At 39.5% G+C, this 26,126-nt stretch overlaps 1 protein-coding gene across 1 annotated transcript in view; it reads left to right on the top strand.

The window, feature by feature from the left end:
* ntsr1 (neurotensin receptor 1 (high affinity)) overlaps window positions 1-26,126 on the top strand; it is a 75,227-nt gene that overhangs the window by 25,831 nt on the left and 23,270 nt on the right. Inside the window, exon 2 of the mRNA XM_051950242.1 lies at window positions 17,619-17,820. Coding sequence (XP_051806202.1) covers window positions 17,619-17,820 — 202 coding nt within the window. The remainder of the gene's footprint in view (window positions 1-17,618; window positions 17,821-26,126) is intronic.

Genomic DNA, 26,126 nt, shown 5'->3' with positions numbered 1-26,126 from the left:
TCAGACTGTTTTTCTCATTGTTAAGCTCAAACATTTCTTTTTAGAGTATACTTTCATGCAGCAGTTGTCAAGATGTTTTTGTTTTGCAGTATCCACGACAGACTCACTCTGTAAAGAGTGTACATATTTTCACTGAGAGAGACAGAGTGAGAGAGAGGATTTGAGCAAATACGTCCGTGGAAGTGAATTGAATGCTGTTTGTCAGCTGTTTGGAGGTATATTGGTTTTGTATTTTCTGACTTTGTGTTCCTGTCTGATAGAGAGGTGAGGAGTGCAGCTGTTTCATTGCCTCGTCATGGCCATTCCAACTCAATACGTTCAAGGAAGGCAGAGAATGAGAAAAGGCAAAGCAAAGATTTTATATAACCACGGACATCGTATTTAAAATTGCTCAAGAACCGCTATATAAGCAAGGATATAAAACATTTTTGAGGAATGCACAGCATGTCCTTCTACCCAAATAACTGCTCTCGCTAAAATTAAACTATTACACAAATGCACTGAGTCGAGACACTAGAATGACAAAATGTGTGCTTACAGATTACGTGACGTCCGCCATGTGGTCCTGGAAAACAACATCCATCATTTGAAGCAAATTTTAATTGAAATTGACCATAAAAGGCAGAAAAACCTGGAAGTTCTGCCATGCAGCAAAGAAGCAAATCATCAAAAAAAGACAGACCTAGCTTGACAGGAAATTACTTTGTCTCAGTCATACAGATAAACTTAAACGGTACTGGACTGAAAATGCATTGCTTGTGTGTCTAAAAACTAGGAAACACAATGACAAATGGACTTTGCTTCCCTTGAATATCATTATAAACACACTTTCTCAGCGGCACAGTGGTACTGTCATCCACACTGTAATAACTGCCAACATGTTTCTCAGATAGATTTGAAAGTGCTTTTCTCCCTAATTGTTTCCCGGTACAGTTGTGCATTAATTGTAAGTTATTTTGTGTTTGCATAACTTATATGGGCTATTCTGAACACTGTCATTAAAACGGGTTAAGGTCTCACTTTGCTCTTGAACTGCTTCAGTTCCTGGTGCCATCGATTCCACAAGACCACCTCCCTCTGACATTGTGCTCCATGTAGACATAATTCATCACATCATTTCTGCAGATTTGTCAGCTGTGCACTGATGCCCAGCCCAGAGGTGTTCTGTTGGATCCAGACCTGATGATTGTGGAAGCCACTGAAGTCCACTGAACTCAAAAGTCTCCAAGTTAGCCATTAGAAGACTGTAAACTGTGTTCGTAAATGGTCAGCAACAATACTTAGACAGGCTGTGGAATTCAGACCATGATTGATTAGAGCTGAGGGGGCCAAAATGACAGGAAAACCAATTTTACACAACATTACACCAGCAGCAGCTGGGACTGTTGATACAAGGCGAGATGGGTTCATGAATTCATGCTGCTGATGCCCAATTCTGACATATTTCTGCCTTCAGGGGTCCAGTACTGGTGAGCCTGTGCTCACTGCCCACAGCCTCAGATGTCTGTGACAGGAGTGACACGGTGTTTTGCCGTTGCAGCCCATTCACCACAAGGTTGAACATATTGTGAGTTCTGAGATGCTTTTCAGCTCACAGTTGTAAAGAGCAGTTACCTGAGTTACTGCATCCTTTCTGTCAGCCCCAACCAGTCTGGTTCTTGTCTGCCGACCTCTCTCGTCATCACTGTGCTTCTGTCATCAGAACTGGTGCTCAGTTTTACTTAGAAATACAAAGAAAACATACACTGAGATCAGCAGTTTCAGAAATACTAATATATTAATACCACCCACTCTAATTATTATGCTCTCCTAAATATGAGATTGTAAGTCATAATTACAAGATATGACCTTTCACTCTTTCTCCTCATTCAGCTCTTCGGGGTTTGCTATTTTTCAACAAGGTTATGGGGCAACAGGTTCATCAAAATGAATCATAATATATGAATAGTTAATTTGCAAAAACAGGTAACTCCGTTTTCAGAAAACTCATTTTTTTATTGTTTACTTGAGATAATAATAATTCTAACACTAATAATTTGTTTTTTCTCTATTTTGTCATGTATTTTTCTACTGAGTCAAATCCACTCAACCTCAGTTTGATTGCTATTATCTCAAGTGAACATTAAAAAAAGAAGTTTTCTGAAAATTTATCAGTTATCTGTTTTTGCAAATGAACTCTTCATATATTAATTTTGTTTCTCTCTTAAGCAGGCATTGAGGAGACTAAATTGTAATTAAATAGATTTGTTGAAACTAGGCCTTAATCCTGGCCAACAAAATCAAAATCACGCATAATAATAATTTACAAAACAATACATATATGGGTTTTAAGCACCTATTTGCACTTGGTCTGAGACAGACCAGTTGCATTTTTCATTTAAAACAGTTTTTCAAGCAATATTCCCATGTGATTGTAATCTGTAATCACATTTTTTTTTTGTCTTTTACACTGGTGCATTGACTAGAATCTAGACATCAACCAATGCCCTGTACATGCTTCCAAAAACATCCACACTCGTGCTGGGAAAGGAAAGCTGCAGCACTGATCTCAAAGCTCACCAAATGTTCACCGACTATTGATGACGAGCTCTAGCTGACAGACAAATACTCCAATTTATCTGTACAGGCAGCTCACAGGTTTTAAAGCAAATCTGTTAACACCAACTGAGCATCTAGCGTCTCCCATGAGCGTTGTCAAGCTGAGCTGAGCTGAAAGCTGAGCTGTGCAGTGCCAGCATCTAAAGAAGGTGTTAAGCGCAGTGATCAAAACTCTGTCGCACTGAGAGGCAGGTGGAGCTTCAGACTCAAGATGTTTTTGTAAACAGCCAGAGGTGCTTTTGTAGGACAACACTAAAAACATTAAATCTATGAAATGACACATGTGGAGTTAGGGAGTAAAATTTAGATTCCTCAAAGCAGTTGCATTTTGCTTTCCAAACAACTTTGCGGACCCTTCATCCTCTCAACCATCTTCAACAGGTTGACTCCTGGAACTTTTCCAACACTCTTAAAAGAGTTCCCACAGTACTTATTGGCTGCTTTTCCTTCAATCTGTCATCCAATTCATCCCAAACCATCGCAGCAGGGTTTAGATCAGTAATTGTAGAGATCACGTCACCCGTGTTACCGTTATGGTCAACTGTTGGTTCTTGTCACTTAACTGCAGATCCTGCCATAACAAGGATTACAGTAATAGCTGAGAAGGGCAATTTGCTGTGCACTAATTCTTGGCAATTCCATTTCATAGCTTAAACCGAAGACCTTTTTGAGCTGCTGTTATGACCTATCACTGGGAGAAAGTACACTGTGACTGTTCACAAGACAGGGAAAGACTATCAAGCCATATCTAAGTGTTTTCAGAGTGCTGGTAGGAAGTCAAAAGTGACCTCTGCATTAGCACAGATCGCATTGTAAGAGGCCAAGAGGAATCTAACGATCCATACAAGGCCGTCCTGATGAATGTGAGCGTCTTGTAGCAGCATCTCAAACATGCACTCCAGCAGATGATGCACCATGCTGATCTCCAGGGACAGACAAGCGCACAAAAGCTCACCTAAGCTCATCTGGACGAAGAAGGAAGCTATTAGTTGTCAATTCAGAGGTTCGATGAGACGGAGGTAGAGTTGTTTAGACACAGGGACTTGGCTTCTGTTTGGTGAAAATTAGGAGAAGCATTCAGCTGCTAGAACACTACCACCACTGGCAAGAATGACAGTAGGAATGTAATGCTTTGGGTGTGGTTTTCAGTCGATGGGCGAGGCAACAGTTTCCCTGCAGGCAGTGGATTTGGGCAATGTTATCCCTTCCATCAAGACAATGATGTGAAGCATACAGCCAAAGTAGTCAAGAAATGGTTAACAATAAACAGTGTTAGAACTTTTGTATTTAAGGAAACACAAGTAAGTGTGCTGGCTAATTATCTGTGTCCCTTGCCTCCTCCTCCAAGCTAATGAGATCGAGAGTTCGTAATAAAAAGTTCAGCAGTGACTGAAAAACCCACAGGCTGCAAATGACTCCAACATTTACAAACTGCTCCCCCCTGTCCCCGGTAATTGTTGAGTCTCGTGCTACTTCATCAAGTGACATCTCATCAAAACAGTCATGCTGGCCTGTGTGCTCTGCCTCACTGTGCATCATTCATTATTCAACAGAAATGCTCATTCCCTGATCTCTGTAGCAAAGCAGCAGCGTGTAAATGTGCTCACTGGCATTGAAGTCACAGTCATCCATTGTATGGAGACAAAGCAAGACCTGGCAACAGTTCTGTTGCTTCCATTGCTTCAATTTGTGGCACAATTGTTGTCCCTATGAGTAATTACCTTTCTGATTTCAAGTTACTTTATTTAGTGGAATATTAATGGCTATTGCAGGTGCACTTTTTTTTATAACTCAGCATGTGAACATGTGAGTTAGAAAAAGCATCAGACACCTTGTTTGTTGTGACCTGGATCTCCTTCACACTCCTTCAGCAGGCAGATCATGTTTCAAGTTGCAGACATGGTGAGTTTACACCCACACATTAAAATCGGGGCTGAACACAACACCACATATCTGCTGCTCTTTTGATAACACGTAACGCTTCACGCCCAGTCGCACCAGCGTTTAAAGCAGCAAAATCAGTTCATCTTAATTGGAAGAGCTTTGTACACAGAAATTCCATTAAAAGTATAAAAATGTTTTGTATCACATTAAACTTTGTGAACACTTTAGATCTTAGACATGAAAACTGGAAAATTAAAAATCTGTGTCAGGATAAAGGATTAAACATGATGGTGACATTATGTGTTGAGCAGCTAAATTAAATAAGGTAATTCTACAATAAATCATGTAAACATACCAGTTTATGTCAAGGATTTTCTTGAAAAAATTATGTGGAAGTTATTAGATGAATCAAAAAGCTTAAAATTCTACTTCAAATGTTGCTTACTTCTATATTTTTTAAATATTTTTTTATTTTATTTATTTTTCATTTCACTGGGTTGAAATGTGAACCGAACATTCACAAAACCCTGAAGACAATTTGCAACTGAACTGTTCTAGATTAATATTTTACAGTCATCAAATTAACAACAATCGACCTTCACTTTTCAAAAATCAACACTGGCACTTGTTTTTCGTATCTCGGAAAGTCTGATTCTGTGTAGTATTTGATGACTTCTATCATTTCAAGTATTTAATTGATACTGAACTGAAACATTGCAATGGATGGGGCTAAATAAACGTCTGGGCTGAAAATCACACACTTAAGGTACAGTATTTTGACTGCATATTTTCCCAGTAATGATTATTTTATTATTTTTTCTTGAAATTTTTCTTCCTATTTAAATAATAAAGATATGTATAGGGTTAGCTGTCATCCAAGAAGCTTCCTCATTTCTAACTGACTGATATTCCTGATAGAAACTGTCAGGTTGCATCCCATATGGCTGGAATATCTGAGAAACTTCGATGGACTTTCTCTGTACACAACATGCACTACTGTTCATAAGTTTGGGGTCACTTGGAAATGTCCTTCTTTTTGAAACAAACACATTTTTTATCGAAGAAAATAACATTAAATTAATCAGAAATACAGTCTAGACATTGTTAATGTGGTAAATGACCATTCTATCTGGAAACCACTGATTTTAATCAGAACATCTCCATAGGGGTACAGAGGAACATTTCCAGCAACCATCACTCCTGTGTTCTAATGCTACATTGTGTTAGCTACTGGTGTTGAAAGGCTAATTGGTGATTAGAAAACCCTTGCATTGTTAGTACATGAATAAAAGTGTGAGTTTTCAAGGAAAACGTGAACTTGTCAGGATGACCCCAAACTTTTAGTGCACATACTGATACACTCCAGACCTAACAACATCCAAAGAAAAACTGCTCCAGACTGTGGATAAAACACCCACACACAAGCTGAGCAATGTTGTATAAATTCCAATGCAGCAAGGACTGCACTAAATATAACACAAACTAGACAACCGCTCTACAAGCACATGGCTCCACACAGGGGACCGGCTCCTCGGGACAAGACTCAGCAGTCCACCTATATCTGTTAGGAAAAGGGACATTCCTTTGAGGACAGTTGCTGAATGTTCACATCTTTAATGAGAAGGCAAGTGATTTGAGAGAAGAGTTAGGGAAGCCATCAGTGTTAACTTGGCACAGTCAATCATTCTAAACACAAAGGGAGTCTACTTATCAAGTACTTCTGCAGTTGTGAGAGCTCTCCACAGGCACTTCCACTACCGTTAACATCATGAGTCATGTGATTGGGAGGTGAGAATAAATACTTTGAACTTCCCATCAGTCTGATAAAGCTGAGGAAGCCTCTTGGATGAGAGTACAATACAGAGTACATAGGGTTACCATTATCTTGATGACTAAGAAACTACACAGACGTACTGTTAACACCATTTTACTGGCCAAAATAGTAGTTTTCTTTTATATAAAAAACAACAACCTCAAATCACTTAACAATGCATATACCAACGGGGGGAAAAAACGGTGGCAGGTGTTACTAGGTGACAGCTGTAAGCTGCATGATTTAACTGCAGGGGATTTAACTGCCTCAGTAGTCTGGGAGATGATGAAAATACACAACATGTAATGGAATGTTTGGCTGCGTAAAGCATGAGGATGGCAATAAAACAGAGAGAAGTTCTTCTGTATGCAAATTAGATTCAAAACAATAGCATGACAAATGTAGTGAATAGCAGGAAACAAAGCAAATATCTTGAAAACGAATGACGATTTTTGCAGTGGCTGCAGTGAGATTACACTAAACAGAGCCTGAAGTCATGCAGGAGCCTGGACATCTGGTCTTAATGGTGGATTTGTCAGCAAAATAAAAATTCTTCACTCAGACAGAGCTGTTAAAAGGCAATCATGGCTGTTACAGAGCAGTCTAAAAGCATTTTATCCAACACTTCTAGCACTTATCCAAATTTCACCACAAGGATTCCAAATGTCTCACTGAGTTACAATAATGAACTTTGGTTCTCTTCTCTGTGTTTCTTAGGTGCCTATAAAACCTACAGTTCTGTTGTTTTTCTTTTTGTGCAGGTAATTCCACAAACCTTTGAGCAAATTTTAGTATTTCTTTACATGTGAATGCACCTGACAGAGGCTGTGCAGTCCTTTGTTTGCCTTTCAGTGAAGAATACTTTGGTATCGGCCAGATATACTGTTGGAGTGTCGTACGCATACATTGCACTTGCATCTGTTCAGAAGAACTGGAGAAAAGCATTTATTGAAATCTGTTGTAGAGATTAGGTAAAACAAGGAGTCGTACAATACAATACAATATTCAAATGAATGAGAACCCGTCTCAAAACTTTTGACAGGGGGTGTATATTGTTATGTCTAGCTTTTAAAACAGTAGTTTTTAAAAAAAACATTTTTCCCATTTTCTTCCAAGACTGCACAAAAGCAAAGAGAGAAATAAGCTGTATCGAACGTCCATTTTGCTAAATGTACCAGAAATCCCTGTATGGATATACACGCTGCATAAAAATGTGCACACTTGTTTGTTACAAGGCTGTTTTTTTTACTATGATCATACTGTTCTGTGAAACTCAACAGTGAAACATAGCTGGAGAATACAAAGTTAGCATGATGCTGCAATAGCCACAATAATGGTAAATACTCTAGCTTGAAGAAAATGAAATAATCCTTTAGGAAAGAATTGATTTTCCATCTGTCCATTATCTATACACCACTAAATCCTCATTAGGGTTGCAGGGGGGCTGGAGTCTATCCCAGCTGACATCATTTGTATTTGTTAGTCTATATATGAAGTTTTGTGCAAATCATGTGAGAAAACATACATTGGAGGTAGATCATACAACACAAGAAAAAAGGACCATCAGACAGAATGTGAAAAAGAAACAATTGGACGACTCACAAGAACACAAAAAAACAAAGCCGAAGCTTCCCTGAGAATTTAATCTAAATCCGTAATTCCATGTTTGAGTAATGTTGTTCACGGACAGACTAACAGACAGGCCATTGTACAGCATGTAGTTGGCCACATTCTTTGGCAGAGTAATAACTTTGCTAGATTATGTTCATGTGTAGATGTCCAAAAATACAGCCAAGAGACAAACAAGCAAAACAAGTGTGAATGGTAAAGTAGCTCCATCCATCGGGACACTATGTGTCTCCTTTCATGACTCTCTGTGCTGTGTGTCATGATTTAAAATATTTCCAGATGTGCTGTGGGCTGACAGCTGGAAAGACCTGACAAATTTATGATTCAAGCCTGTATAAAGCAGCAAACAAGTTGAGAAAAAACATGAAAATCATTGTTTCAAAGCTACTTTTAACCTGATGGTGACTCTAGAAACTTTTTTTTAAAAAATGTGTGCGTTTAAGGGACCTTGCAATATAGCTAAAACTTATTCCAAACACTTGTTTATGAATTTTTAAAAATTTTGGCCACTGGAGCTAAATTTCATAATTGTTGCAATTCCTTCTAAGTCTCACCAGTCAATTATTTTTAAGGTAGTGTCTACAGATACGGACCCGTACCCGTAGCCTGTGGACTACGGATACAGCACTTTCCATTTGCCAGACAGATACGGACCCGTACGCGAGTCTCGCGAGTCAAGAAGCTGCTAACCACTGCAAACTGTTGAAAGGTAAGCAAAGGTTAAAGTTAGTGTTAGGGTCAGGTTTAGGGTCCGTACCTGTAGTACCGATGCTACGGTCCGTACCTCCAGCGTCTACCGGGAGTCATGTGACCAAATCTCACGTATCTGATTGGCAAATGGAAAGTACGGGTCCGTGCCTCTAGCAACTACCTATTTTTAACTGGACCGGGTTGAAAGTTGTATTGAACCTCCACAAAACACAAAAAAAGTTACAATTAATTATGTTTCACCGTAGTCCAATTAATAAGTCCTACTGTTTCGTGGAGGGCTGGAGAACCCAGGCGCAGACACAGAGAGACTGGCAAACTGGTGAAATCAGGAAAGGATTTTATTTAACCAGAAAACTAAAAAAAATACATAAAAGGGAGAACTGAACTGGGGGAAATCAAACTAAACCAGGCAACTACTAACAAACACTATGAACTCAAAACGGAAGATCACAAAAGTAAACTGAATTAACAGAACTAATCTAAGGAAGGGAACTCACAAACCAGGGGGAAACTAGATGGTAGAGACAGGGAAGCAAGCTCAGGGAATTTGGGTGGAGAGGAGCAGAGTTTGGGAAATCCAGGAGGCAGGGGGGGAAAAAGTCCAAAAGTGAGCAGAGTCTCTGAAGGGATGTGAATTGATGATCCAGCGAGGTGTAGAACAGGTGAGTTAAGTTCAGCTGATTACGGGAGCTGACAGTCCCTGCAGTAATCAGCAGGTAGAGTGCAGGCAGGTGAAGCAGGGAGAGCAGGAGGGCGAGTGACAGGGAGAGAGAGAGACATGAGGAAGAGAAGACAGACTGAGAAAGCCAAAAAGAGATCTAAACAGAAACCGATCAGGAACCAAGGGAGAAAGGAGGACAAAATAGGTCGAAGAAGGGCTGGAGCAGGATCCTAACACATAATGGTTTACCCACACAAAGAATCTTTTTTTTTTTTTTTACCTTTCCTGCAACTCAGTTTCCATTCTGTGTTGTAATAAAACAATTAAGTCTATCATGTCTACATGTTACTGGATCCCAGATAAAACACAGACAGCACCAGAGCTGAAAATCCCACTTTCTAAAGTATTTTGACTGCATATTTTCCCAAGAAGGATCATTTTAATTTCCATAAATTTCTCTGTTTGTAAACTCAAAACTACTCATGTAATGGTGATTCTAACCAGCAAAAGTGTACCAAATAGAATAGGTGTCATCAAACTCTGGTGGCCATACATCTCTGTACAAAACTCCATGATAATCCATCCAGTAAATACAGATATTTCAGGGATTTTGATACTGGTTGATCCACCACTTTCGCAAAACCAAAGTGGTGAATCAACCTGTATCGGTATCCCTGTAGCTACACTGTGAACACAAGTGAAAAACTACAAGATAAACTGAACAGGCTCAATGTCTTGATGCTGTGAGGTGCACTGATTCAAACGAAGGATTTACATTTAAATTGGCAAATAGTGTGACCTACTGTTTCTTCTCCCTGCAACAGTTACTGGATTTAAAGTTAATTTAAATTGTATCTGCACAGAGGAAAGGTAGATCCCCTCTGCTCTTCACAGCATATGCTCAATAATCAGTTTCTAAATGCAGACATGTGACAGGGGACCGCTCTGCATTCGGGGTCGGATTGCTTCCACTGTCTCTGGCATATGGGAAAGCTCTGTAGCTCATCTGCCACACAGTGAAATCACGAATCCTTTAAAAAGCCTATCCGTGCATTGTCGTTCCAAGGATAAACAGCAGGAAGAAATTTTTAAAAAGCCAACACGATAGCTAGGAGCTAAAATGCAATCTAAATACTGTCTGTTCAAATTTCTTCTGAAGAATGCTCACTCAAGTGTTTGCCATTCTCAGAAGATGAAGTGTTCTTGCTCCTGCGCTGGTGGAGTGTGGTTATCACATTCAGATGCAGAAAGCAGCTGGTATATGTTTCCTGTATATCTGTGTGTATGCCTACAGGAAACTCTCTACTTGATAGATATTGTGGATCGTTCCTTTTTCATCTTAAAAAAAACAGCTTGACAATGTTCTCATTTTCTTTATATATATTGCTTCATTGTTTCATTTGTTCTTCAAATATTTTGGTTCCGACTGGAATATTTCAATGATGTAAAAAAAATTATACTACTGTTGTTGTACTAACTGCTAGCCATTAGCAAAGGAACAAATCATAATTTTAGTAACTAAAGTAAAAGTTAGGCAAATGTGTACATAATTTAATGTAAATGTAAGAATTAGTTTTTTTCCACAAGGCTTTTTAGGGTCAAAGATTGAACCCTGATACTCATCTCTGTGTATCAAAGTTTAGAAGTCCATGGAAATAATCGCAGCTTGTCTGAAAATGGTCTCGATGTAACTCTACACCATTGCTTCCTTTACAGTGTACAAATCTATAAGCCCCTCACCTATTTTTTCATCCGCCCTGCTGCTGTTCAATACCTACTCACGTATGACTCCTTTTACGCTGTAAAACTACTTTACATCACTCTCGCAAGTTATATTCAAGTTCTTCAGCCATACATGCTCAAACCAGAAGCAAATTTTGAAGGAGAATGATACAGAAATCCCCACCCTGCAAGCTGATAGATTCCTTAGGGCTCTCATATATGAAGCCCCAAAGTCTGAATCCGTGTTTTTGAGACTGCAGTTTCAAATGCTATATGTATCGCGCTGGCTGGCTTTGGCCAACTCATGGTTCCTGCATGACTGATGTGGATTTTGACAATGGAAAACAGAATGCAGATGTGCATGCTGTTTCATTCCTATTACAATAGGTGCACCTCGGTCTGCTTTAGACGGTTACAGTGCCCTTGATGTCAAACAGAAAAGATATGTGGAGCTCCTGTGGATGTTTATCAAGGCTGTGACTGCGTACTTTTTACAGGATGTACATGCTGGTTATAGAATGGACTCTAGCCCCTTGTCAGTAAGATTATTCCGGAGGTGTGGCAAGCACAGCGGGTGGACATAGCATAGGATTTCGAGAGAATTTGTTCAGCTTGTACAAACAAAACCTGGACAAAATAGAACTTGGACTTCAAAAGTGACTACTTCAATTACAACTCTTCTAATGATGGATTTTAAATGTTGGGTTGATAGAGAATCATAAATTTTTAATGGAGTATTTGCTTCCTGGCACGTGCAGTTTTGGCACCCTAAAGAGAAAAAAAAGAGTTATTTTTATTATATATTCTATAAAGGGGCTGCGCAGTGGATGGTGGTTAGCTTTCAGCTAGAAGATCCCTAGCCGAGTACCAGCCTGGGCCTGGGATCTTTCTGCATGGAATTTGTCTGTGTCCCTGTGCATGTGTGGGTTTTCTTCAGGTACTCCAGCTTCAACCCACAGTCCAAAAACATACAAATTCTAAAATGTCCTTAGGTGTGAGCCTAAGTCAGCTGGGATAGGCTCCAGCCTACCCGCGACCCTAAAGAGGATCAAGTGGTGTATAGATAATGGATGGATGGATATTCCATTAAGTTGAAATGTTACCTTTTGTTTTGTAATTTAGTGTGACATTAGTTTATTTTTGTTTTATACTATTTGCCAGCAGGGGCCAGAGTAATAATGTCTTCATACAATGTCAGCATAGAAACAAGAGACAGGTAGAGAACAGAACCCAAGCAGAGGAGAGTTTGGAGGGTATACACTCGTGAGGTGCTTTGTATGGGTAACTTACTTATACATACATATCCACACATACATTTCACGAGTCCAGTTGGTGAAGCAAAGAAAGGATGCGTTTTCGACAACACTAACTCTGCCTCGGTCTAAGTAGTGTAACAATCTGAAGGTCCCACCGAAATTTTAATTTCTTTACGCCGAAGGACGTTTTCAACTTGAGGAGACACAACAGGGCAAGACCTTTGTGAGAGTAGCAAAAGAGCTAATGGTAGCTGCAGATAATAGTTGAAGTCTAGCCCGTGTGACACCATCCATTTGTTTTTTTTCCAAGTGAGTTGAGTATAAAACACTACAGGAGAAATGTCAGAGCAACTGGAGGAGTTTCTTTTGAATTAAATCGATCCAAAGACAGAGCCTTCATTGGCAACAGCCACTGGGTTTCACCAAATGGGTTCAGAAAGAACTTCAAAGTATGGACACATTGGTGAGTTGACATCAAGAGAAACTTTGAGCTTTAGTAGCCTTCAGCATCAGATTGAAAGGAGATTAAGGAAGAGCTATCATGAAGTGGAAATTATGATGGCAGTGATATGTGCGGTTGAAACTGAGATGCTATTTAGAGGGGACGACAGACCTTACCCTAGCCACTATTAAGAGCCCACTTTGCCGTAAAGGATGCAACTGTTTTGCACTAAGAATTGACAAAGGCTGCACAAGGTCGAAACAGCACTTCAATTCCTGGACGAAGTACTTGATTTGTGCCAAAATGTCCTGTTTGAATCTGAGCATGCTCAGTCTGTCCTGAAATATAAGAAAGCGTTAGTACTAAGAGAAAATTGCTGTCCACAGTTATGCAGCAGATGAAAATGAGGATAACATGACTAGAATGGACTCTGTGCCACCTTTATTCTCACCTTCATCTACATCTTCAGGTTTACCTACATCTTCACAATCTTTTGATATGTTGATTGGTGGAAAAACTGCTGACCAAGGAAGTGCCCGGGGAATCTTCTGCAACAGAAGGGTTAGTTAAAATCAAACAGGAGACATGGACAAAAGAAAACATCCAGGTTGTGGAGAAAACACTTCTGGACTATATCAGCTTTTGGGAGATTCCTGGGAAAGCCCAGTGCTTCAAGTGTATGGAGGCTTCACCACAGGCACTTTGAGAAAGGAATTGGTGGGAAGTGAATGGTTAAAAACGAAGCTGCACAGCTCGAAACTCCTGCCACAGCCCATGCGTTCCAGTTGAAAAACTTGGGAATGAATGCTAATGTCGACGACAACATTTATTTTGCAGAGGAAGAATGTGGCACCTGTTATACATTCCACAATATTTTACTGCTACCCCAAGGAGAGGAGAGTTTGGAAGATGTGATGATGTGGTACTCTGTATTGACAACCTGAATGTGCATGCCACGAGTCCTGCCCGTGAAGCAATAAAAGATTACATTTTCCACTAACGCTGCCTCAGTCTGAGTGGTAAGGTCTCAAATTTCAATCTGCACATGGATGTCCACAGAGGGGTGCAGACCTTCAATGACTTGGGTGTATGATAAAATTCACATCACCCTTACAGACCCCTGCAAATAGTTGGATATAGAAAAAATGAAATGAACACGATTCACTCATGATGTGTGTGCTTGCCTATAAGAAATACCCTATATAAACATATTAAGAAGGTCAAAAATGAGATTTTCAAAAGAAGCAGTCTTTAAAGGGGCAGGGAGAGGAACCTCCGACTTATTGAAAGCTTCTTCAGCAATTTTTGGATGCAACCAGCATGGCCATTTTTACTAAATCTTGATTTCTGTCAGAAACGTGATTATAATTAGGCCAAATTTTAGTCCCAATGTGAGATCTTTTTTTAATGGAACATAGTAATGACATACTCTGAGTCATTCAATATTTAGTTTGTCGGCTGATGCCAAACTTCAATCCGACATCATTTTCCGAGATCAGGCACACTTCAGGTATTATAGATTAGCTTTAATAACTACAAAGTGGAGCCTGTTACCCTTTAACGTTGTAGCGACCTGAGGAGTCTGTCACTGGTTGTAAGCAGAGAACAATGTGGAGGTTTAGCTAGAAAGGGGGCCCCATGACAAAGTCTTCTGTGACCTCCAGTGTGTGCATATTTGTTCATTCAAGTGTTCATGTTTCCCAGTGACACATATTACATTTGGCATTGAATGTTGAAATGTGTCTTTGGCTTTGAACGCCTTTGTCAGGAGAAGACAAGTATGCTCAAATTGTATTTCAAATTTTTTAATTAATTCTTGTCAATGCTGTGTTTAATTGGAAAATTCTTCAAAAGTGTGAAACCTGTGAGATGTGTATGTAAACCAATGGTTTATGCTGGTTGCGATTAGTTGGCCCTGATGCCAATCATGGAAACAAGAGTCAGACATCCTTAAACATGACTCTTGTCTACTTGTTGAAAAGCATTCCTTCAATGAACTGCATTCAGACAGGAAAATAAAATATGACCAACTATCAGTTCTGTTCAGACATTCATAATTCCTAGACAATGTATCATAAACACCTTTGGCTTTACTTTGTGATTTTTAACATTTAGCTCGAAATACCACTGGATGTGGAGTAAGTAGATCAGAGACCCACTGGCTTGGCTATGTGTTTTTGGTTGTAATCAACCGTTGGGGCAAATTTATACGAATTCAAAAACCTCAATTGCTTTATCATCCTTGAATTGTTTTTTATTGTCTAAGGTCTAAGATTAGATTGTCAGCACATGTTGTATCTATTTGATCAGTTTGAACTGCACTCTGACAGTTAAAGTAAAGGAAAATTGATCACAGAAAAGAAAGTACAGATACAAATACGCACACTCCCCAACTCACACGCTTCCATGCACAAATCTTTGGCTACTGTAATTGTGTTGACATAAACCCCAATGTTCCCTTCAAGACTGTGATGCTGGCAAAGGAAACACAAACACAGCAGGATGGAGGGTTTTAACCTTTTATATCCAGGTTTCAAATAAAGAAATACCCATTAGAGTTCACATATATTAGTCTTCTTATCAGAGTGGGAAGCTGCCAGAGAAAAGATTCCCCCTCGACCTCAGTCACATCCAACAGAAAGCAGTCCTATCAACAGTTCGTCGTTAATCTTCCGTGACAAGAAGGTAAATTAGAAAAGCGGTATATATTGTGCACAGTGGAAGCAGTCGGTAAAGTTGATAAACTCTGCAGATTTTGTCAGCCTACCACACATTAATTAGATTTTTTTAGCTTTACTCTAGATCTTATTACGTCGAAATGCCAAACCTAAATCTTTCAGACTCCACCACAGTTATGATTTTTACTCTTATTTGTTTCTTTCATCCTTTTCTTCTCGAATCATTTCCTTGCCCTTCTCTTTCAGTTCTCCACATTACCTCCAGCAGATTTTTTGGTTGCTTTTCACAATGTTTTTCTCACTGAGGCTGGAGTTTGGTCTCATTCTGAATCCAGGGATAGCCTTGTTGCTTTTCCTCCGCTTTGCTTTTCAACTTTAATCAGTCATTTGTGTCTAGGAGGCAGGGGAACCTCAGAAGTCAAGTTCATTAAAGCCATTAACATTTTTCATCCATGATTATCCCTTCGAAAAACAACAGCTCTCCATCTCTTGAGTGTGCTTGTCTGTGAGTGTGAAGGGAATGCTGTTGGGAAGTAGTGAAGCAAAAGCTGTTCGAGGTACATTGATTAGGATCGTATCTACACAAATGAAAATTTCACATGTTCGTGCACATTCTGCTCATACTACCAGCTCCATGGCAGCTCGTGCTAGAAGTCAGCTGTCACAACATATTTGCCCCTCTGATTAACTACCCCCTCTTTCTTTTTCTTTTTGTTCTTTCCATTTTCTCTCTCATTATTCGTCGCTGCTCACTTTCTTCTCCCTCTTTTATGTTCCATCAGCAGTGAAGGCAGCACAGTGTGAATATAATTACTGGCACAAAACCCTCCATTCTGAATGTGATCAAGGTTGGCATTCGTAAAATATAATTTCATTGAGTGTTTTAGCGAGTTTCTCAAAGGAACTTTTGAATTCTCTTTTTTTATTGAAATAAAAGAACAGATTGGCTCTTGTTTTTTTCCCCGATAAGGGAATGATGAAAACCTATTGACATCACACTCTTACTTCACGAGTCTCAAATTAAAGCAAGAAGGTTTTAAATAGTTTTGCTCTGTTTGGTATGTGTCTGTGACTCACTCTGTTGTCATTCAGTTCACCTTCATGTGTTCCTCCACTACTCTTTATACTGTGTTCTCTCGCTTCCTCTCATTTCACACTTTCCCTCTTCTAATACTCCTTCATTTTTATAGATTTTCCAACAATCGGTTGTTGAACTCAAGTAATAATCCCTAATATTTACTTTATAAATGCATATTTGTTTAGGGATAGCAATTTTCATGCTTACTGACTTCCGTGAAATGTTGAAAATGAAACAAGAGAGAAAAAGAAAGAAGTGGGAACAATGGCATGAAATGTAATATTTGGTTTCATTTTGTTAATCACAAATCTACTGTTTCTGACACCACTGTTGGTGGCTCACATTCATGTTGCTTTCGTTTAGTTTCTGTACTGATGATCTACCTTTTGTTTGTCCTGATGTAGACTCACAGAGACAGGCCATTCTTTATCACTGTGTAGCATTTTACACAAAAATAGTGCAACAGTTTGCAATAGTATTCTTGAAATGGTGTTAGAGATTTTTGTTTCTCTCTACACCCAAAGGTAACTCTAATTACCAGTCTTAACTGTCTCAAATTGTCAAGACATGTTAAGATAAAAGTAGGGACTTGAAACTCTCAATTTCTGGAGAAAATTGAAATGTTCAACCCAATTTCATTCAATTTCCTGAATTTTTATTTAGTTTTACCTCAACTAATACAGTAATTAAGTCTAAATTATACATATGAAGTTGATGTAATTAGCAACATCATTATATCAACCCATCAAAGTAATTTTTGCAACTTGAGTAATTGGTCTAAATCAGTGCAATAGATGTTTAATCTTCTCAGCATGCATTTGCATAATACGTTCCTTGTGTTACCTTTTACTGGGTGAGATTTCCACGTGAGCTGCTGTTGTTTAACTGGCACTGGCTGTTATTTTTATCATCTCACTGGGGCCTCCTCTTCCACACTATTTTGTATCTTGTGCCCTTTTATATACTGTGATTCCTCAAGCGTTCTTGCAGTAAACTACTGGGGAAAACAACCAACAATCCATCTCGAGGACCATTGTTGACGAAAAAAAATCTTTTGTGGTTTTACATTTCAGTTGACCTTCACTAGTGCGTCAACCCTAAACTTTACCAAGTGTTTCTCACCTTGTCCCATTTCTCCCTGAACAGGTAAATGCATTCCTGTCCTTTGTGGTGCCCATGGTGGCCATATCTGTGCTCAACGGGGTCATAGCCAATCAGCTACTGAGGATGTTCCGTGAGGCGGAGCAAGACAACCCTATCTGCATCATCGGGGGAAATCTCACCATGCTGAATGTCACCGTTGAGTCCAACCGTGCACAGTCTCTTCGCCATGGAGTCCTTGTTCTCCGTAAGCCAACACCGTCCACACTTCAAACACACATACAGACAGAGTGGTGACGTAACAGGGAATATTTTAATGATCAGTTTTTCAGATTCTCAACGATATGTTTGTCATTTTCTTTGGTTTTAGTTGTAGCTGATGTTATATTCCATATTCAAAGTGACATTGCTTGAGTGTTTTAGTTGGTTTTTGCTTCCCATCTTTGCCTTCTTTCTGCCCCTGATGATTCCATGATTGTTTCCACCTCTTCCCAGTTATCTTGGCGTATGTAGTTTCGTGTTTCTCCCCTCAGTTGGTCTGTTCACCTGCCTGTTGACCACCAGTGTTTTCTGTTTCTGTTCAGCCACAGGAGTCTTTGTGGTTTCTGGATTCGTTTTCTTTAGTTCTCTCCAGCCACACTGAGTTTGTTCCCCTGCTTACCACTGTTAATCCTTCAATAAGTTTATGATTGTGTTTTTGTGTGTTCCAGGGTTTTTTGTGTTTTGATTTTGTTTTGCTCCATCTGTGCTTCACTAGTCTGGACTCTCCAGTCATCTGTTTGCATTGTTCCTGCCTGAAACGTTTCTGATTTTGATACCAGACACCATCACATTCTGTGGTTGTTTTCCTGATTGTCTTTCTATGAAGCCACAATGACTGTGGTCTAAATGTCCTTTTGGAAGAAATGATTTTGTACTGGGCAGTTGTAAAATTGCTTAGCTACCAATGGGTTTTAATCAAATGCATTGAATGTGGTTGGGTTGCTTTAAAAGTGGATAGAACGTAGTGATTACAGCAGTGTGAGAGGTATGAAACATGGGAGGAAGAATGACCACTTTCATGCAAATTGTACACAAATTATACAGAAATCATGCAGCATTATTATTTCCCCACAACACAGACACTAAAATTGAAAAGCAGGGATATTAACATGAAACTTTCAGTGTAACAAAACACTGTCAGTGTTCAACGACTAAGATCGTGAAGAAATGTGAAGATTGGAGTTATAAACCAAACTAAATTATTGTTTTTTTCATGTCAATGAAATAGTTGCATTCTTTTTTTATTCGTAAGAATAATCTGTCTATTTAAAGCTGTATTTTTTACACAATCATTCAACATTTGACTGTACCATTTTTCAGTGCCATTTTAATTTTTTTTATTTGTTTTACTTCTACTGCATCTTTTCTCAATGCAGACATTTCCTTTTTTCAGTTAAAGTTTCATATTTAGTGCCAGTTTTTTTTTTTGTGTGTGTGTGTTTGTTTGTTTTTTTGTTTTGTTTTTTAGCAGCAAAATTAACTGTTCATAGTTTTGGCTCCATAGACCTGTATTCAGCCAATTTAACCCGAACACGGACATTCCTAACTTTAAATTTCACAATATGGGGAAACAGATATGCTTCCAGTTCCATTAAAAGCCCTGTGGATTTTTGTTTTGCGTTTGGCCCATGAAACAATTTTACATTTCTAAAAATCAATCAGTCTTTATGTCTTTCTTTCATACTGCAGTTCAAATTGCTTTAGAGATTACTGTCCATGGAATAATAAGATACAAGTGTAGACTGCACAGCATAGAAATGAAACTGCATTTTTAAAAAGTGTCAAAGTTCACAAAAACAACACATTATATATATATAAAAAATGTTCAGATCTACTTCAGCTCTGTGAATGTTCACTGGTTTCCCCATGAATCTTTGCTTTAGTTTGAGAGGCTGTTGTGAACAGAAATTTGAAGATCTCCCAGTAAAGAGCCTTTTGAACTGTTCTCAAGCCGTACCGCTCAGCAGCAGAAGTAGGCGAGAGTCTGTCAGCATTTATCACTCACGTGCACACAGGACTGCACACTTTAAAGATTTCCACACCTTAACACATTAGCTCAGGTGCTCCATCAAACTGTCAATGATCTACACTTCACTCACTCCATCTAAGCAAATGCTCCAAAGTTGCCAGAGTCATCACTGTTATCTAACCAGTGATATACGAGTAAATCAAATGTGAATAAACTGCTTGAGATAGTCTTAATAAATTTTCACCCCTGGATTTAGTTAGTCAGGTCTTTCAAAAATTTTGTGTATTCCGTAAATATGTTGCCATTTTAGTCTATGAGTAAATACATGTTTAGCTTTGGCATGCTAGCATTGTAATGATAGGCAGGTTAGCATGGCAGTGTTAGCATTTAAGTCACTTCAAATGAATATTTCTCTGTAATCTTTGCTTTGATCTCTTGTTTAATCAGCTGACACGTGATGAACTGACAGATCTTTGCTTGATGTTTCTGAAATTTGATCAGAGATTTATAATAAAACTCATAATGTCCATTTTTATTGTTTTGACCATTGTTGTCATATCATGGATGAAGCTTTAACCCAAACTGCATCAAGGGGAATGTTTTAAGCAGATGGGTCCAGTTTTTCTTCTGTTCCAAACTGTAGCAATAGCCCTTAAGAGCCGTCCTGATGCACTGTTACACTTTAGTGACAGTAGAAATTGGTTTGGTAATAAACAAAGGCAATTTAAAAACGGTAAAAGGATTTTTAAATTGATTTCTCTTGCCACTCTGACTGTGAGTGCCATCTTTTCATGCAGATGCAGAAAAATCTTTGCTGTAGTGTGGCTCACCTTCTGCACTCATCAATTATGAAAGTGGACTGAGACACTGGCCAGAATGGGGCGCAAATTAATTTCCTCTTTTCCCCTCCTGCCGTGCTTTAACTTAATTAGACCTGCTCTTTACATGACATGTGTCTTTGTGTGTCACAATTCCAAACTGAACGGGTCCCAATTCTAAACTCAGTTTGTCATAATTAGTCTGTCATTGTGCAGCTGTTTCATAATTTGGCAATTCAACATTAGCTGTTCCACTCTGCTCCACTGTAAAACCACAGATCAAGCCAGCATTAATTAAAGCCGTCCACAGTGAGTCATGGCCTCTAGTAATAGCCACAGAATTCAAGAAGAAAAGCCAGCCCACACACTTCAGCAGGATTCTTTGCATTTAGCAGCACCAGCTGTGAACTGCAGGGAAGTCTGCTCACATTTCTGACAGAATTCCATCCAATATCAGAACATACAGATCCAGTGCACTGAAAGCTCACAAATCAATCACAGCTTCAGCGCTTGTTCTGCTGAAACCGGGCCCTTTTATCATAGATTGCATGAGTGCAAAACAGGTCATTTCTTTTGTATTGGCCACATACGGTAAGAGGGTTGTAGAGTGTAAAAGCAAACAAATTGGCAATGTATTTGACATGTAGTTGCATTAATATTTTTTTGCATCAGAAGAGCAGTGCTCAAGTGGTTTTCAGTTGTCCAGTGGCATGCTTGCCAGATTTGGCAGATTTTAAAATTTCTTCAACATCTTTTTAGGATCTATCAAAAAAAATATCTAGCTGCTTTTCGGCTGACCAAGTTCCAGTCCTTGAGAAAAGTCATTAATATTTCTTGGTGAAAGTGTTTTCATGGGACTCAGTGAAGCGTCTGTATGTGGTAATGACCAATAATCAGTCAGCCAGAAGCATGAATGAGCTGTAAACGTCTATAACCAACCAATCAGTACTCCACGTTGTCTGGGAAACCACTTCTTCTGTTTGAAAAGAGAAATAGAAATAAAATAGTTTTTACGCAGATGAAGTTGTTACACTGTGACACCACTGATGTGCAATAGCATGTGATTGCATCTAGTGTGTTTCAAGCAGGCTTTATCCTCAATTTGTTGGCAAATGTTTCCAACGTTTATCTTTTTACCACCTATAAATACACTGAGCAACACAGACATCAGATTAAAGACATCATACACTGAGAAAATGAGGGAAAATGTAAAAAATCTGAATTTTAAATGAACAATTCGGTACGACTAAACATGAAATTACAACTAGCACCACACTGTGAGCTTAGACAAATGATGCATAACAAACCATTAAACACCAAGGAGGTTGATGAGGCCCTTAACTACAGATCGGGGGCATGTTGATCAGATCCATAGATACTTGCAGAGAGAACCAATAAAAATAAGTCTACAGGAGAGAAAACACAAAGTTAGTGGCATGCAATGGTGGCCTATTAATGTATGAAGACAGAAGGAGATGAGAGTAGAGGAGAAGGTCTCAGTGCATCATGGGAAATCCCCCAGTCAATCTAATCTTGGCCTACAGCAGCATGCCCAAGGTAAGGTTCATGGTCAGCTATAAGTATTATTTAAAGGAAACCACAGGAACCACAAGCAAGTCTGAACTCGGAAAATGAGGTGCTGTGTTGGGACATTAAATTCTTAAGGAACAGGTTGGAGCTTGGTCATTAAGGACATTAGGAGAAGAATTTTAAATTAGAAATTAAGCAAACAGTCACTTCTAATATTCAAAGTGTTGGATGTAGGAGAAATGGACAGGTGTAAAGACCTGGGGGATTTTAACAAAAGCCAGGCAACTAGATGAAAGTACGGCAAGTGTTGTGGGGTGCTGCCGGTCAGCAGTGATGAGTAACTTCTGGCAGCGCTCTGAGGAGGGAACCAACTTCAGGGTGTGGGGGTCAACTGACAGCTTTCAGGACTTCAATAATCTGATGCTGTCAAGAAAGCACCAGATACCACAGGACACCTTAAGCCTGACAGATTTCGTGCCTTGGCTGGTTGGGAGCTGTGTTGTTCGCACACAAGGGATGAGCAGCTTATTAGGCAGGAGGTGGTCATAAAGTCCACGGTTAAGATGTCAAAAGCCATATGTGCACAGAGCTGTGACAACAGAGGGTGGGTTGCCATGGTTTCAAAATTACTGCTTCTGCATGATAAGCGACTAACCAGTCGGGACCAACTGACAGTGACGAATAGCGATGGGCAGCGAGTTGAGAACTGAGCTGCCATCCTGGAACAGACTCCAGATAAATGAGATCCCCGTCTGCCACTGACTTATTGATGGACTACATGGGTGCAGTGCAAAGACACACACACATTCACATGAACACATTTAGAACTAATACTGCTCCGGCTTCTCCCACTGCCTTTATTTCCTGAGTGTGTTCATGTACTTAAGAATTCCTTTGTGGGTATCTGCTGATGTTTTTTTTTTTTTTTTTTTTTTAATATATATTTCAAGGCAGCAGACAGATGGGAAATTTGCCTTTTGAGACAAGCTGACATTTCAGCAAACAGTGCACATTAGTATGTTTACCACAGGATAGAAAACAGTCAGTGTATAATGGGAGTGACACTGTGGGCTGAGTGTTTCTTGACTGGAGCCATTTGTAGAAGGTCTAAGCTATTGTTCACCACCTGCAGAGAATCTGCAGAACCTCGAGAAACAAGCAGAGAACAGGTTATGTTGGAGGCAGTTGTAATTTGTCCTCACTGACAAACATTTGTTCAGCTACTGTTGTGTAGCTGGCCTCTCATGCAGTGGTAAATAACACAAGAATAGTCGCGCTAAATTAAGATAAAACGATAAATGATTAAAAAGCTTGTTTGTAAGCTTATGATTGTTGCTTTGCATTCTGGGTATAAACAGTACTGTTCTTGAGGAAGCTTCCAGGAACTCAGCAGTCGCCACTTCCACCTGACTATTGACATGAGGTACATGAGTAGTAACAGACACTCATGTACCTCAGTGAGATGTGAATTTGCTGCAGGTCACAAAAGTAGAGATCAGTAAAAGGAGCACCATATTTATTCATTCTTAGAAGTCACTCCATAGCTATGAAAAGTGGGTTTAAACTAAACCTGTATTGAGTGTTGTGAAAGCGATGACTTATGAGGTTGGTGTCAGGGCTGAATTACTCAAGATTCTTTTTTTACTACCTGAGTAATGAAGGATCCAGGTAGCTCTTTCAGCCACATTTGCAGCATGTATCTTGACATGTTGGCCAGTTAAGAGTGTCAGTCCAACACTGATTTAAAATGTACCAAAAACTACTAGATGGATTTCCTTCGGTTTCACATTTTTAGTGGTGGGTGAAATTTCTTGATGGATCAAGAGACATATTGCCATAAGATCCTGTTGGACTATCATAAAGCTGCCATTGGCTCTGCATATCACGTGGCTTTCTCTTCCCTTTCTGCTATCTACATGTTACTATTTTCAAAATCTCCATCACTACAGGAAGCAACAACCTCTAGGTTAGGAACCTACCAGACTACAGATGTCAAATTTTGCATATGTTTTGGATCTTGCTATAAGACAATCATGTCTGTAGATTAATAATTTTAATGACTGTCAGCAAATCATCATTTTTCAGGCACCATTGCTGCATTGTAAATTGTGATTGGTTTAAAGAAATGTAAACAAGCCAAGGAGTGTTTTTCTCCTCCTCTATAACAGAAAGATAGCGATGTTCAGCCATTATTACCTCCGCCAGGAGGTTATGTAATCACCGGAGTTTGTTTGTCTGTCCGTCTGTCTGTGTGTGTGTGTGTGTCTGTGTGTGTGTGTTTGTTAACAGCATAACTCAAAAAGTCATGGACGGATTTTCACCAAATTTTTACAGGATGTCCGGAAGAGCAAGAGTAAGAACCGATCAGATTTTGGAGGTGATCCGAATCACCGTCTGGATCCAGGAATTTTTTGAAGGTCGAAGGACAATTGAGAGATGGCCTGGCGGCCATCTCTCAATTGGACAGAGAGTAAAAATTTGGTGAAAATCCGTCCATGACTTTTTGAGTTATGCTGTTAATAGACAAACAGACACACACACACACACACACACACACACACACACACACACACACACACACACACACACACACACACACACACACACACACACACACACACACAGACAGACAGACAAATGGCATGGCGGAGGTATGCGCTCTCCGAGTGCTTTTCTAGTTCTTTCTGTGCTATGCAAACGACTGAACAGATACCTGTTGAACTATTCCCATCTAACTCAGCCAGCTTAATAATTTAGCACTAGATGCTGCAGCATGGTATATTAGGACCACTGTAGGTAAAATAAATAAATAAAAAGAAGTAGAATATCAATATGGAGGTAAGAGACAGTGGCAATGTTCAGAGAAAACAGTTTGAATTCCCAAGTTTAAAGTTGAAAATTTATGATTGGGATACAAAAGGGAACTCACAGGGTTCAGATTAGGAGAGTAGATACATTTTATTTATTTATTTATCCAGTTCTCTTTCTTCTACAACTACAATTATCTTTGCATCTTAGTCCCCCGAGGCCAGACAAGATACATAATCCATCCAGCGGGTTTTGGGTCTACCCCGGAGTCTCCTCCCAAGCGGACATGCTCGGAAAACCTCCGAAGGAAGTCTCCCCGGAGGCATCCCAATCAAATGTCCAAACCACCTCAACTGGGTCCTCTCTCCGTGAAGGAGTAGTGACTCTACTCTGAGCTCCCTCCAGATCTCTGAGCTTCTCACCCTATCTCTAAGGCTGAGTCCTGTCACCCTTGAGGAAGCTCATTTGGGATGCTTGTACTTGCAATCTCATTCTTTCGTTCACTAACCGGAGTTCATAACCATAGGTGGGGGTTAGAACATAGATGGTAAATTGAGAGCTTTGCCTCAGCTCCCTTTTCGCCATGAAACAATGGTTTGATGCAATGCCTCCATTACTGCTGGCACCACACCAAGCTGCCTGTTCATCTCTCGCTCCATTTTCCCATCACTCATGAACAATATCCCGAGATTTTTGAACTTGAAATGTCATGTAGATATAGTAATATGTACATAGAGGGTCAAAGTATATATTAATAGTCAGAATGCACTGCCCACAGGTACTGCCAGCTTCTCCAAAAGACTTTTCTGAGGTCATCAAACCCTCATCTCTCTCAGTGATCTGTGTCTAATGCCGCAAATGGAACTTTAGTGTTATTCCTTAATTGAAACTTCTTCAAGATGTCCCATGGTTATCGTTTTTTTAGACATTTGCTTCCTGGCTAGGTGCTTTCAAGGACGTGCCAAGGAAGTAGCAGTTTTATTAAAGCGTCCATCTCCATTAGGTTTGCTACTCCAGCAATGGAGATTAATAATCCAAGTTTGGCTGAGTAGTAAGTTTGCAGCCTGAAATAGTTTCAGAATGTTTCCTGTTTCAGAGCAGGCTACTTGGATGCAGCTCAGTTACTGCCAAAGATCCCTGTACAGCCAAATACAAACAATGCAGGAGGGATTGAATTTTTTTCATTCATGTGTTCAGGTACTTACTTTGAGAATATAATCTGTTTTGTAACAATTATTACTGACCTTTACCATGATGGAGACTGTCTTCCTTAGTGGTTTAAAGGCTTTGAATAAAGAATTAACACTAGCAGGTATTAAGCTTAACAAACTGACGTCTCAGTAGTGGGTGGAAACTGACATCTGTCCCTATTTCACTCTAAATTTG

This window comes from Acanthochromis polyacanthus, chromosome 6 (genome assembly GCF_021347895.1).
Source record: "Acanthochromis polyacanthus isolate Apoly-LR-REF ecotype Palm Island chromosome 6, KAUST_Apoly_ChrSc, whole genome shotgun sequence".
Classification (NCBI taxonomy): Eukaryota; Metazoa; Chordata; class Actinopteri; family Pomacentridae; genus Acanthochromis; species Acanthochromis polyacanthus.
Note: the sequence above shows the minus strand (reverse complement) of the source record. Positions and strands in the feature narration are given on the sequence as shown.